The sequence below is a fragment of the Porites lutea genome, chromosome 2 (genome assembly GCF_958299795.1).
Source record: "Porites lutea chromosome 2, jaPorLute2.1, whole genome shotgun sequence".
Lineage (NCBI taxonomy): Eukaryota > Metazoa > Cnidaria > Anthozoa > Scleractinia > Poritidae > Porites > Porites lutea.
Window position 1 is genome coordinate 438,580 of NC_133202.1, and position 15,596 is coordinate 454,175.

At 36.9% G+C, this 15,596-nt stretch overlaps 1 protein-coding gene across 2 annotated transcripts; it reads right to left on the minus strand.

Annotated features, from left to right (window-relative positions):
- Positions 1-170: 170 nt before the first annotated feature.
- Positions 171-12,211, minus strand: LOC140927311 (tyrosine-protein phosphatase non-receptor type 2-like). Of its 2 annotated transcripts, none has more exons than XM_073376932.1 (13): positions 12,002-12,209; positions 11,763-11,859; positions 10,166-10,230; positions 10,012-10,047; positions 8,947-9,045; positions 8,152-8,295; positions 7,371-7,525; positions 5,162-5,216; positions 4,661-4,856; positions 4,251-4,415; positions 2,610-2,788; positions 1,708-1,871; positions 171-957 (listed from the first exon to the last, which is right to left on the minus strand). In XM_073376932.1, exons 1-13 carry the CDS (start codon positions 12,128-12,130, stop codon positions 768-770), a joined length of 1,674 nt encoding a protein of 557 aa, XP_073233033.1. In that variant the 5' UTR covers positions 12,131-12,209; the 3' UTR covers positions 171-767. The 2 variants fall into 2 exon arrangements, with proteins under 2 accessions (XP_073233033.1, XP_073233034.1); XM_073376933.1 differs by having other exon boundaries at positions 872-957; positions 1,708-1,867; positions 12,002-12,211.
- Between the last annotated feature and the right edge of the window lie 3,385 nt (positions 12,212-15,596).

Here is a 15,596-nt window from a genome sequence, read left to right on the forward strand (position 1 = left end):
TAATGTTGGAAGATTTCAATCTTTGATTCTAAAGAGGAATTTGGATTCTAATTATGCAATCGTGAGTTCCCGATTACTGAAAGTAATGGAAGACTGAGTATTTTGACTGTGGTTACGGTTATACTCTGGCAGTATAATTCTTGTCTCTAATAAATCCTAAAAAGAGAAGATTTAAAACAAAATCATCTTGCACCTTTATTGAGACACAAAGTGTTATTTAAAACAGTATAAAAATAAAGGTAACTTGTTTTGCTATGAACATCATAATCTCATGTTCCACCAGTTCCTTGAACTTAGCACAAGTTGACTTTCCTTCTCATAAGTCAGGACGTTGTGTTAGCAAAGAAACTTCAGAAAATCTACCAAACTCTGGCATCAACAACCCAAAACTTAAACATTTTTGCTCAAAACATGCATAATTGATGATTTAAATATTCCTTTTAACAACACCTTCAAATCTGTACAAATTTATACTAATTAATAGTAAAAACAGGAACAGCTTTAAAATTGAATCTGAATTGATTTCCAGATATACAAAAATGTACATGTGAGAAGTCATGAGTCCTGGACTGTGGAACTCTGAAGTAACATATTGCTAAAAAGTGTTTGTTTCAATAATCATACTGTGATCTTTGTAATAAAGAATTATTCCACGGAACTGCATTGTCTATTGTGGGCAGGGCTCAACTTATTGTATATAAAAATTACTGTTCAGTTGAATTTGGCTCTGAACTGGCAACATGACTTCACTCAAGGTACTCCGATGATCAAGAAGTCAAGTATTTAAATGTAACATACACCACTGAACACACTACCACAGCAATCAAAGTCCTCTTCAGTCTTGATTTCCAAACCTTTGCATCTTCCTCTCGTTTCACATTTTTCTTTATATTTTCTACAAGGCCTGTTATTTTTTGCTTTCTTTCTTCCCTCTTTCGTCTGCGTAGTTCTGTTGCACTGTTGAGAGGGCAAGACAAAGATTCTTGTCTTTATTTAAGTAAAGGTAAAGAGAGCTTATTCTATGCTGGTACCTCAAAATAGTCATTATCTGACTAAGAGCCTTGAGGCTGACACTGCACTTATTTTATTTCCTCTCTCCATAAACCTGCGCCACAGACAAAACTAAACCTATGGTTAGGTCTGTCTATGAAACAATGCCAATATCCTTGTTCTGGCCCCCACCTGCGTACCAGGATTTGAGTATGCCCCATGATTGGCCTGTTAAAAAAACCTTGTCCATTTGCCAATCAGGTTGAAGGGAAATTTGAAACACACTTTCAGTATTTTATTGACTCCATCAAGGACTCAGAATAAGGATCTTGGTGCTGCTACATGGATGTTATAAACCAGGGTAAGACTACGTCTGCAACACAGACTCCATCACTGCTCAGTTTTACAGGTATTTAATGTTACTTGAAGTTACACAGAAAGAAAAGAAGTCAAAAAAGTATATAAGGTCAGGACTGGGAATTGAGCTCATAACCTATCACATGTACACTAACAAACTGAGTCAGTCCTCAGTTTCAATGTTTAAGCAAACCTTTTCCAGATGTTTGCAGAAAAGTGTCAATATAAGGCAAACATGCGATAAACAAAAGGGGGGTAAGGAGAACATGTGAAAGCTGAGTCCATATATTCCACTAAAATCGAGTTAACACAAGAGCAAATTTTCTAAAAAAAATTACAGACAGCATGTTCTTTAATCACCTGTCTTTTTCCTTTGTTTCCCCTTCATCTGAATGCTGTAAAACTTCATTTGTTTCTGTTTCTTGAAATGCCTGCTCTGTCTGTTGAAGTCCTTCATCATCTTGCTGTTTATCTTTTTCAGTCTGATCTGTTTGTTGAAGTGACTTTTCTCCTTCATTTTCTTTCTAGGAAAAAAGAAGCTGCATAGTTAAAGGGGTCAGTGGATTAAATACCTGCATCAGCCATTAATTTTAAATACCATAATATTACAACTCTTAGCTTCCCTTTTCTTTCTTTGAAGGAAAAGGAGACTGCCACTGTTATTCTACTACAGGTTTTAGCGAAATGTCATAGTGATGGAAACAAGTTTTCAAATGTTAAAAGTTTTATCATTTGGCAACCTAGAGCAGGGCTTAACCTCCTGCAATAAAAATAAATAGTTTTAATTTTTCTAGTGAAAACAGTAAAATGAATCTTTCTCGGGTGCCTATTTTTGGAGAATTAGGCAAAAAAATTAAGTCTTGTTTTGTCCTTGTAGCCATCCTCGTTCTTGAATCTAAAGGTCTCTTTCACTTTCATATTCCAACCAACATCATTTAGTCACGTCTTTTAACAACAAAGGGGAAATGATTTAGTGGTAAAGTTGCACAACAAGCCAATGACCAGCTTGCTTCACTAATAGCCTGATCTTTTCCCAGGACTTAGTCCAATTAGAGTACTAGTATTATCCTGGTTCCCATTGATTTGTATACTGTGGCAAACAGGGATAAATTGCAACAGAAATTCTTGTATGTAAAAGGAAACAACAAACTTGCAAGGATCAAACTCAGATCTACCGGTCCTTAGTTTGACCATGAGTTAACCACTTGGCCAACATGAATCCCAAAAACTAAACATGTAAGTACTGAGTACTGCTATGTTACCTCAAGCTCTTTACTGCTAGGCTCATGGGCTGCAGGCTCCTCAAGTTTACTGTCAACATCTTCTTCATTGACCTTGACAGACTCTTCTTCAGGTTCTGAGTCTGATATCGAAGATAAGTCAATGATTTCATCTGAACCATCACTGCTGTCTGAAAATACTTCTTTTTCAGGTTCTGGCTCTGTAACATTACCCACAACAAACTGTAATTAGCTTTAAGTATTGATCATCTGCACTCAGAAGCTATAAATTTAATATGTAAAAAAGCATAGCTGACCAAGCCTTATTTAAGCAAAACTGATGTTAGTTTTGTTAACAAGCTCCAGCATATTTTGAGGAGATAAATATCCCATAATAGACAATGGTGCACTAATATGGACACAAGGAAAATAACTCAGTTTCTTTAACTTAAGTAGATAATCTAAAGATGCAAAATGTCAGGGTGTGCAGCACTGCAGAAATTATGCAGACCCAAAGCTATAAATGTTGCACAAGTGGAGTCTCTGTGGAAGACAGCCTTGCACATTTTGAGCTCAGAAGAGAAATGAGAAAGATGTCAGTAGCAAGTGTGGGTAAAAAATAGAGTTACAAAATATTATTTCTAATGGGATTTTTCCAGAACCTGTGCCTGCACAATCTATCTGCCGAGACACTTGTGGCAAAACTAATGCCAATTAATTGTCCAGTCACATGTATAATAATAATTATGTTAATTTGTCTCATGTAAGCAATTAATATTATTATTATTATCATTGTTATAATACATCATTATCATCATTATTATCATTATCACTATTATTATTATTATTATTATTATTATTATTATTATTATTATTATTATTATTATTATTATTATTATTATTATTATTATGGTGAGCACGACCATGAAAGGCTAAATATCTGTTTCAAGGGGATAACTGTTAATTGTCAATTTGAACACTTCCAAACATCCATCAATTCTGATAGGCAGCATTTGCAATATGTTTGAATGTTTTACTCATCTGTTTGAATGGCTGACTGAACCATTTGAGCAGTTCAGTAACCAAACAGTTCAGAGAGTGAGTCACTCTGTTCAAACAGTCAGCCAAACAGTAATTATTATCCCAATGTCTTGAAAACGATTTGTTAACCTTTCACCATTTCATTAAATATTTTTTGCTGTTCATATGGTTTTCCATTAGTGTCTGGTTTGCCTGTCACAGTCAATGACAAATGGTTAGTTAGCTAATGGACAGACTCACCCTAGAGTGGGAGGCCAATTGCCATTGATCATGTTGGGGACTATAAAAAATAGACTGTTGGAGCAGAGCCAATGGTCTTGAACATTAATTGCTACTCACAGTTTCATGCTTTTTGTGAAGCAATCATCATAATTTATACTAGTGTACATTACAAATATATCTATTTTTTTTCTAATTGCTGGTAATATAAAATAATATTGATATATTTAGCTGATTGTTTTCATCAGCTGCACATTTATAATTGAATATTTCAACAACTACCCTGACAATTTCTGGTCATCTGTCTATCAGCTTTACTATCTGCCTTCATCTTCCTCTTTCTTTTCAAGTAATGGAATAAACTTTGTGACTTGTTCTTGCGTTTGTCCATTTTCCGGGTGGATGCCACAGTTTTTGACATACCATGCTCAACTGGACGGCTTCTCTTTGTTTCTGGTTCATCTGCAGCAGCAGCCTCAAGCCTGCGACGTGGTGGCAAGGGAGGAGGCGTCTCCTCTCCAGAATCCTCTTGGTTTATAGATGCTCGACTGTTCTGCTCTACAGTCTCTTCATGACTTTCATTTTCCCCTAAAAACAAAGTAAATGATTCAACCAGCTCATGGCCATAAACTTCTGGATAAATACTTATCATGCTTACACAAGAAAAACTCTCTTAAAATTTTCATAATTTTTTGGTTTTCACTGATCAGCCAAAGTAAATTGGAGATGGAAAATAAATCATTCAACATAAATCATTTAACAATCTGATGTTCTAACCAACTTGCAAAGAGAAAGACCACATTTACAATTTCATAATAACTATTAAAACATACCAGCGGCACTGCTCTGTAAGTGGCGATTCACAGCTCTCTTAAATATTTCAGGCATCAGAACCCTTGCACCCTCTAGAATTGCCAGATATGTAAAGCGCAGCTGATCTGGTGTTTGGATAAGACCTGCTCTGTACTGACGCACTTCTAACAACACATCAGTGATGCTGATCTGATCCATATCTTCTGCATATTCAATCTGCCCAACAAATGCACAGAATTGCAGGTATATATATTCAATAAGATTAGAAAGTTTGGAATTGCTCTTATTTAAGTTAACCAAATCCTCCTCCTCGCCATCATCTTGTTGCTAATTAATTAATTAATTAATTTTAATTACTTAATCAACTTTAAGGACAATGGTAAACTTGACTCTGTCTGCAAGTCACATTGTGCTTTCCTTTAAAAGCTAGAAACAAAAATCTGATAGAGAAAGCATTTTTGTATAAATTATAACATTTTAAATTTCCAATGATGCAAAAACTTAATATTATCTATAGCTACCTCCTTTAAAATGGAGTCCACCATGACAAATGTTCCTGACCTCCCAATTCCAGCACTAGATGTAAAGATAAACAGTTAGTGCAACAAAATGAAAAAACATTTAATACAATCATATAGACAGGTGAACCTATTAAGTTTCAGACTAAACTGAGATCAGGCTCAACTTAAGCAGTTTTCATACATTTTCAGCTATTTTGTTGTCACACCAAAATTGGGCTTGAAACAAAGTCTTCTATTTTTGTCCTGCTGCTGGGATCTGATTTTGGCCACAACACCAAATGGCTGTTAGAACAATGGCAAAGGATCTGATTGCCTGTTGGACTCAGCACAAGTAGACACCACTAAATTCCTTGTGCAGTTTTCTTGAACATATTCACGAATGATCTGGCATTAGCAGAGAGAATAATTTTGTTGTACTTTTTTGGCTGGTTTGTGTTAGAAAAACAGGTTATCTTTGTGCAGTAGAAATTGTGAAAATTCTAATGGTTTTCCTGGATGGACATGATCTGAGAACTTGGTGGCCAAAGTTGACTCGTCTCTCTGCAGCAGTAGAGAAAGTGCATCCAAGTCCCAGTACCGGCATCCACATTAAAAGTGGTTTCACTTGAAAGTTCAGTCAGGAAAGATCTGCTTTAAGGTGATTCCTTAGTAAAAGAACCTAATGTAGATTAAACATGACACTTGGTGCACTGATGTAACATGTCAAGTAGATGAGAAAAAATGTAATAAAAAGTGGGGGTCCCTGCCCTTGTTCTGATGTTACAATGTTGACAAATACGGCTATACCCTTTGGCAAAAACCAAGCACAGCCCAAAACTAGACAAAAAGGAGAGGTTTTTTCAATGATGCATGTGGTATCGCACAGAATTTGACTTAAATGTATTGTTTATCCACCTACGTACCAGAAAAATGCCTTTTAATGCCCTTGTTTTTATTTTACTCTCCAAAGTAGACTTAATTTGGACACGAGCTATTTGACCCATTATAGCTCAATCCATACATAAAAAAAATTCGGTAAAATTGTCAAAAAACTTTACACAGATTCATGCCAAATTTTTTCTCATTGAAAGGAAGCACTGTTCTTATTAAAATCATGAAATAAAAAATGGGGGTCAACGTATTTGTTTTTACGGTAGAAAGTGTGCACGAAACGCATTTCCTCCGATTTTTTGAGAGAGGATTGGGACGGGTTTCAAAATGAGATGTATGTGGAAGGGAGAAAAAAACATCAAAAAATCCGTTTTTAGAGAATTTACATTGAGATATCACAGTTAGGATGCAATCTGATTAAGATGGGGCTTAAATAAAAATCAAAGTGAGTTAGCACAAGTTTAACATCCACTATGGAGGTTCTCCGAGAAGAAGTCGAACTCAGCAACACGCATACTGCTTATTTTGTGCACATTCCCAACACATTCAGTCTCATCTTGCCAAGAAACAACCGAAGCGAAAATTCCAATAGCGTTTCACTTTAATAATATTACTTCAGATGCTCTTTATCATGGCGGCCATCTCATTATGCACAGTGAGAGATGTGCAGTACAAAACCAGCTTTAAGTTTTACTAGTGTCATTTCATTTATCCATTCCAAAATTACAGATAATATTCACTTCTTGATTTATATTGCCTACTTTCCAAGATCATAAATTTGCACATTACAGTATATTCACAAGACTGACTTAGTTTTAAAGAACTTGTTTTGTCTGATCTTAAAAAATATATAGGGATATATTCCTCTAAAATTTATAAACACCTCTGTGCAGAAAATTCAGGGAAATGCCAGGAAAATATTTGCCGAGGCTACAGTAAAATAGACAATTTTTACTTTTTTTCAAAATTATCAGGGCACCCTGATCATAGTTAATAGAGGGAATGGTTATGAAACCCGACAAAGTTCTTTGTTGTATGTTTTTGTTCTCTTTTTTGGCCTTGACCCTGCACAAAACACAATAGTTGTTTACTCCGTACTGAGGAACTAACCAATAGAAACGTGCTGGTTACGTAATTCATGCATAACGTATGAACGCAAAACAAAAGATTGTGCAGGGTTGTGGACCTTCTAACATAAATCTTGGCATCTTTGTTTGCTCCTTTGATGTTTGCCGGGCTTCATAACCAGTCACCTCCATTAACTATGCCCTGATTTAAAAATGATCAACAGAGTTCAACTGCTGATTACGTTATAAAAAGCTGAGTCCTTCTAACACACCTGCAGTGAATTACACAAGGCCCTACATCTGATGATAACACTCCTGCCTTGCGCACTTCAAAAAGGAATGCTAGAAAAGTAGCAGGTGATGTTGGCACTCCAAAGTCTGGCCAGGTAAAATAATGAAAGTGATATATGACACGTTTCTCTCCTGACTATAAAAAAAAGAAAGGAAAACATCAGCAACATACAGCAGGTAGCAGCTCTGACATGAAGCACTCAACACTACATATCACAGGTTATAGTGCTTCTCATCCTGCCATCCTTAATGTTCCACATGCTTTGTTACTATCCCAGAAGCATGGTGTGACAAACCTCTCAAAGAATACTAACTGAATTGGTCAATTTTATCCTAAACCTAAATATAAGCTTATTTTAAGATATTTTTTTTATATTTGTTATGCCTAATGATTAAAAATTAGAACTGTTTTTTTTTACCAGCAATGATCTTGTTATTTAGAACTTTTTTATAGTAAAGCGATCTGCTTGTAAAAGGGGACTTTGGCCTTTTTTACAGACAATCCCTTTGGAATTAATCTCTTGTTTTCTTATTAAATTTTTTGTAAGATGAAATTAAATGGTAATAAATAAATAAATAAATAAACAAATAAATAAATAAATTATTGTAAAGTTAAAATGTCAGTAAATATCTCAAGGAATAAATTTTGTCCTAGTTACAAACTGTCAGAAAATAAGATTTCATTGATGGTTTAATGCAAATTTAACATTGGTCACTGTGTTCATTATGTCCTATAAAAGAATGTAGCTCACAAAGACTCACCAGCACACTTTCTAGTTCCAGTGTTCTGATAGTAAAGAACTCGTCCCCTTTTTCCTGAATGTAATAGATTCTAAAATTTCCAAACTCCATTTGATCAACATGACCATATACTTCCCCACAAGGCCAATACTGGAAACACTTTTTCTGTAATATAGCAAAAAGGAATTTCTATAAATGGTTGATTAGGGAACAAGTGAGCATATATTTTAAAATAATTCTTGTTTTCATCATCCACATACAGTAACTTGCAGCTTTTGTGTCCCAAGTTGACCACAATAACGGTATGCCTGGTCAACTTGGAACATGAAAGCTACAAGTTACTGTAAGTATATGTATGTTCAAAAAAGATATTTTTTTAAAACAATTAATGTTTTTTTTCCAAGCCTTTTCCAACAATATTGTTCCAAACACAATTCCATTTAAAAATGTACTTGTGATCTCTAGGATCTTAGTCCCTGAATCAACCAATGAGACTCTAGATATATTTGAGATTATTTTTTCACAAACTTTGTCCCTGTTTTGACCAATAAGATTGTACGTGTAATCTAATCCAGTCTCTACAAAAACTAAGTCCGCGAGCAAGCCAATCAGAGCGAAGAATATTTACGACCGTTTGAGATGGAAATCATCACGTGTCAAAACGCAATTCAAATAAAGGTTTGTCTGCTTTTCGTTTGATGTGCCATTAGATCTACTAACACTAACTACACTTAGTTAGTCTTTTATAGAGGATAGCAATCTGAACTGTAATTATAGCACTTGTGCCATGTTCAGCTGTACCGTACACAAACTAACCTGATTTTTCTCAACCACCTTGTTCAACATTACAACAGCTGCACTCTTTTGCTCCCATATCATCTGCCAGAAGTGTTCTACGGTATGCGGTAAGGGTCCCTGGATCCACAATAAAAACAGTCAATAAACCATCCATCATTTATCCATAATGGAGTTACCCCAATGCAATATAAACAGAATAAATGTAATTTAGTTCAAAGCCAGTTGACAAAGATGTGTTTTAATGCAACGTTTGTCACCTTGACTCAAGATTGCCTACATTCAAAAACATACTAGAGGCAATTTTTGTTTTATTTCCTCCGACATTTGCTACTATTTCTTTCAACTGGTGTTGTAAAAGCTCAAAGGAGGAAGTTGGAGTATACAATGCAAATTCCCCACTCCCTTTTAAGAAGAGTAAGGATAAATTAAATTATTATTCATTCAAAATATTTTCCCAATTTTGATTGGCTAAAAGCACACGCATAATTCACCATAACCAGCTACTGATGACCAAATTTGGAAGAATTTTGAGTTTAACGAGGAAATGACGTCAAAAATGCAGCCTTCTACAGGTTAATGCACCGTTAACCGAGAAGACCTGGGGACGAGACTGAGTTGTTTTCGCTGTAAAAACTAAAATGGCGGACACTTCACTCACTTCAAGAGTAAGAAATACAGATGGAACTAGGCGAAATAATGGCTAAAAACATAGCAAAAACAGAAAGAAGACAACTCGGAGGGCGACATCTGCTATTTGGAGAATGTTTGCGGAGCTGGACAAACCTAAACGTAAACTATCGAAGATAAACTTAACATTGATGCAGGTAAGCTTGTTTTAGCTATGTTTTTAAACTAGCAATTATTTTGAATGAATAATAAAACAATTATTGAATTCGGCTTTCTTATCATATGAAGAATTATGGAGATCTCAGAGGGTGTTATCCGCCTCGGGCTGCGGCATCGACAGATAACACCCTCCTCGATCTCCATAATTCTTCATAAGATACTCAGCCTAATTCATTAATTGTTAATTAACCATGTGTATTATCTGTCTTATTTCTAGATAGTTATATTTTCACTTACCTGAGTAAGAATATAGGATTGGTTTAACCTTGGAACCTGTAAATACAAACTAAGTTAACTACTGACTTGAAGGAAAAGCTGAAAATATCTTGACTGTGAAAAGAAAGGTGGTAACAAACTAATAGAATTGAATTTTCAATATTGTAAGTCCTACTTCGACAAGGTTGGCATTGATGTAGTCTGGAGATTGCTCCTTTAAAATGATCCGACTGTGGTCATCTGAAACAAAAAATTGAAATATATCACCATGACAAACGATACACTTTATAAATGGCCTAGCTGATGGGATGATAGAACATTTGACACCTTAAACCAGATACAGAAAAATCTGGGTTCAAGTGTAATTTACAAGTGTAGCCACTGTTTTAAAGTCTGAAAACAATAGCTAAACTTGTAAATTATGCTGGTAAAAGTTTTACTACTGTTAATGATCGCTTAAGCACCACGGCAATAATTTCATTTTCCCTGTTATAGGTGCAGCACTTATTTGTGACTGACGCTTATTGATGAGCAGAGCTTATTTCAACTACGGGTAAACACTGAGGGGAATATAGAGAGAATTAAGTGAGGTGCATACTTGGTGTGCACAATTTTATACTAAAAGTATAAAATATGTACACCTCGAACTGTTATATGAACCTGGTTTCAAGAGTTTCCCTACATTGAAACTTTAGAACTCACGAGATGGTCAAGGTCTTATTTCTCAAGCGATATCAAGTGCCATAGCAAAGACGGGGCGTTAATTTGAAAATACCCAAATTAGCGCCGCAGCGCTTATTCGAGAGCGGCAAATATTAAATTATCTTCAGTAAAGGTGCCACACTTATTCAAGGGCGGTGCTTAATCGAGTAGTGGTGCTTAATCAATCATTCACGGTAAATTAACCCTTGGTAGACTTTTAAGGTCGGGTAAATTTACCTCCAAAAATATACATAATTACATGGGTAAATGTTTATCTGCATCAATTAGCTGGTTTCTGCCTTCATCAAAAATAGTCTTGACAACCCTCGGAATGGGCACACGTAGGGGGGAGGGGGAAAAAAGACACAAATGAAGCACAGTCATGTGAAATAAACAGCAAAAGTAATATATTACATAAATTTGTAAGTGTGTACTATGATATCCTGTAAAATGCATTTTAATTGACATCCGTTTAGCATCCTGTATAGTTGTAAGACTACAAGGATTAAAATGTAAGTAAGTAAGTAAGTAAGTACTGCGGTTGTCAGGACATCCAACAGGCCTGTGTGTTACTGTTTATAACAAAAATGATCAAATGTGTAATTTTCATTAGATAGCTATGACCATGATATGCTTTATAAAGAGCAGTTGTGCCTACATTTTATCATCCTATTATTTTCTAGTCATTGCTCAACATCAGTACAATGGTTTGCAATTATGTGTCAAGTTTGTGTTTGTTTTGAACTTGTGAACTTGCACTGAACAGTATATGCCACCCAGAATATAAACAGTGAGAACACAACGTCATTACCTTATGTTTATAAAGCAGTTTGAGGAAAGAAATGCAAGAAGTTGCACCAAAAATGTTTTCTCTAGCTACATAGACTACATAATCACTGAGGCTGCAGTTAGACTTCAATAACTTCCTGCAACTACGGTTTTGATTATCTTAAGCAGAGGAGAAGTTTATGAGGACTAAAACACCAAATTTAACGAAAAGAAATGGTGATCAGAAAGGGAGGGTCCAATATATTTCACCACAGACATACACTGTAGTAAAAAGTACTTACATGGCAAAACATCTCTGTAGCGATTAAGTTGTCTGTTTTCCGGAAGTTTTGCTGCTGTCACAGCTCCAGCTTTCTGACTAGCTTCCCAATTAAGTCGCTTGATCGGATAAAATAAAAAAGGAACGATAGAGAAACAACAAACACAACAGCAATCAGTTAACTAGCAAGCGAGTAAGCATTAGACACTGGTGGATGCTCAAGTTTTCGCGAAAATTAAGAAACAAACAAGGACATCTTACTTGAAACAAACGTGGCCATGCTCTTGACTTGTCTAATTCTTCTAGTTCTGCCAACATGTCGCAGAAAATAACAGAAAACGAAACACTTAAGCATACCACATAAGACAAAACACGACAAACTTCCAACATAAGGCCATGTTCAGCGGAAAAAGGCGTCCTCGATGTAAGTGGTACGCAGTGTAAGCGTACAGCCCGTAGGTTGTGCAAGAGAGAGGTACTGGGGCAGGGTTGAACATCTGGCAGGGAAGGCAGGGACCATGAACATCTGGATAAAAGGATAAAATGTTTCTTATATGAAGAAGTTAAAAGCCGGTACAACGTACAAAAGCCGACTTAACGTGATTATCAAGTAAAAAGATAGGTTGGGAGGGGGGTACTCCCTATAATGGTCTATAGGGGGAGGGTCCGTCCGAAAGGGGTGCCTTTTAATAACCAAGAACGAGAAGTCCAAAGACTACTGCAAAGCTGATTTAAAACAACGTGTGTTGTTTTTTATAACGATATTTCGGCTGGGCATACCAGCCTTCTTCAGGTTTACAGATGTTACTGAACTTATGGAGCGATCACAACGTTATATAGATGGAGAATGTCGCAATAAAAGGGAGAGGCGGAAATGACGTACAACATAAAAGCTGGAAAGGAAAAATACTAAGGATATGGATTACAATAATTCGTCAATAATTAAATAATTATGCGCTTTTGAGTATTTTTATAGAAAAAGCGCAATATAAGTATTAAATATTATTATTATTATTATTGTCACGGCGGTTTAGGCCATGAGGTTCAAGAGTCATGCCCTTACCTATTAAAAGCGACTCCCTGGCCTTACGAACTGAGTCACGTGAAGAATGAATTTTCTCTGGTGGGATTAACTGCATGTCAGATATTTAATAGTTGAAGTACATGAAAGCGTAGGAAAATCTGTCGTTTCAGTCTGCAAAAGGACCAAAAATGGCTAACAGACAAATTTTAATGATGATGATTAGATAGATTTTTGCAAGAACCGTCAATTGTTGTGATGGAGGCAAATAAATGGTAGATAGATAGATGTGAAGGAGAAAACAAATTTTAAAGAGAGAGATCATTTAAAGCTGTTATGAAAAGGGATCCAGTGTTCAAGGGGAACCTTTTCCGTTAAAAATGGTATATAAAAGGGGCTGGACCTCGGGCAACCTGGTAATAAATCCTTGTTCTCCTACACCAATATAAAAAAATGCAACTAAAATATCTTCATGTTAGGTGAACACGGATTTATTACAGGCAACCTCCTCCCCAGGGCTTTTCCCTTTTCCCATTTTTTGAGGGAAAAGCCCTGGGGACGAGGTTGGGACCTAGGGGCGGAGCCTCCCCGTATAAAACTTCCTTGAGTCCCCCCCGGGGGAGAAATAGATGTCTTTGTGAAAGCTTTCATCATTGCGATTAGTGCACACTAAATTTATCAGCCTTCTTTGTGGTCAATCACGTTTTGAGAGCCAACGTGTCCCCTGAATGGCGGTTAAAACCAGGTTTTGGGATCCAGAAATAGTGTCCCGTTCCCCTGAATTGAGGTTTCCCTTCAACAGAGGTAACAGATAAAAAGAGTATGAGAGCAAATTTTGAGTCTCCTGAATGGAAGTGTCCCTTGAATAGAGGTTTCCCAAAGGAGAGGTTGCACAAATGGGATCGGACTGGGTGTTTTAGCCTCATGTGGCCACACTGAATTCTGCAAAGCTGATCGTAACTTTGTAAGACATCAACACGACACTGAAAGAATCAAAACAGAGCGGGGTCGTAGCCGTAGACAGCTGTTTCGCCCTTTTGGGGGCTCGTCAGTACGGCGCAACAAACAGAGAGGCTCTGGCGTAAAATTCCCGCACACTCTGTGTTAAAGGTCCTTTGCAGTTGAAATGTCAATTTATTATTTCTTGGGGGCCGTAGGTCTTTTATAGATCCGATATGCCGTTCCTTTTTTGCATGGTTTTGCCCATGTTTCTAAGGTTGGTTTTGTCGATCCTATATTTTCTTTGTGAGACATCAATGTGACACTTGGACTCTTGTCCTCTCGGTGACACGTGATATGGCGTGATTCTGTGAGTGTTTGAGTTCATGTCAGGGCAGTTTAAAACAGAGTGTTCGTTGCGCCATATTGACGAGCCCCAAAAAGGGCGAAACAGCTGTCTACGGCTACGACCCCGCTCTGTTTTGGTTCTTTCAGTGTCGTGTTGATGTCTTACAAAGTTAATTTTCACGTTGTAAGATCAGCTTTGCAGAATTCAGTGTGTCTACTCAGTGTATACTTTTGCTGGTCAGGTCTTTTATAGATCCTACGTTTTGCGGCATATTCGCTTGCGGTCCTTTGCAGTTTAAATCTCAATTTACATGTGGCCGTACCCTCCCCTCCCTTCCATTTTCTCAGCGGGGTAGAGTACAGCTACACGTGGGCCCCCTAGGGTGCATTCACACTTTGTTTGGCGCTTACGAAGAATACGAAATTGACTTTTTGGGGGGGTTACCTAATTAAAATTGCCCATAACCTTCCACAAGGTGTTTGCTGATAACCGAGGTCTTAGTTCAACACTGCTCAAAAGGCCGGACACTTCCACGTCGAAACGTGGTCTTCTTTTTATCTGTTCACCTTTTAAAAATTGAAGCTCAACAGAAGTGCTGCTGTGGCTGGTCGGCTATACCCTACCCAAACCTCCCGTTGTAATCAGTCAAACTGGGACCTCTTTTCAGTAGTCTTAGTCTGGTAGCCTGCGAAAACATCCGTTTCTCCTCTCTCTTCGCCGCTGGGGACGTTTCGCGAAACGTCACCAGGGGCGAAGAGCGAGGAGAAACGGATGTTTTCGGGGTCTTACGAAAACGAAGACCCTCGAAAACTAAGACCTAAGACCTAAGACCCGTCTTATTTTCGAGATTACGGAAACTAAGACCCCCTAAAATCGAATCCGTCGAAATATAAAGTCAAATTGTAACCGAAATAGGTCTAATCTGTCAAATTATCTTCTGTCCGATCCTTTCCCCCGAGTTTTTGGTCAAATTTAACGGTAAATTCAGGAGTCGGGTCTTAGGTCATAGGTCTTAGTTTTCGAGGGTCTTAGTTTTCGTAACACCCATGTTTTCGTAGGCTATAGTCTTAGATACAAGAACAAACCCCATCTCGTCACCATTATTTCACAGAAAAAAAGGTCCACGTTTGTGTTTTGAAACGTCGCTTAGTCGGTCGTCGAAGGGTGTTAGCGTATAAGTTGAATTTGTGATCCAGATAGAAATAGGTGAATGGGCGGTCAAGACCCCACTCATAACACAGCCGGTATATTTAAGTAATAACATACGGGACAAATACAAAAAAAGGAAAAGAAACACCTTACAAAAAATCATGTTTATTTACAGCAAACGTTCTCATGTCAACAATAAAAAGTCATTTTCACATAAGCGCCTAATTAAAACCTTTTACCGATAGGGCTTCTATATTTTTAATAGAATTTAATGGAGCCGAAACCAATTGTAGAATTGCACACATTTTAGGTATCCTACTGGTGATTACAGTTACGACGTTTAGATATTTCAAGCAACAACAATTTGCCATCTGTCCTCTTTGAATTAAATTAGGGAA

Coding starts and splice junctions, on each gene's coding strand:
- LOC140927311 (XM_073376932.1), bottom strand. CDS start 12,130: ATGTTGGAAGTTTGTCGTGTTTTGTCTTATGTGGTATGCTTAAGTGTT. Junction 10,231..11,762: donor CTACAGAGATGTTTTGCCAT/GTAAGTACTTTT, acceptor TTTTTGTTTCAG/ATGACCACAGTCGGATCATT. Junction 4,857..5,161: donor TGGACTCCATTTTAAAGGAG/GTAGCTATAGAT, acceptor TTTGTTGGGCAG/ATTGAATATGCAGAAGATAT.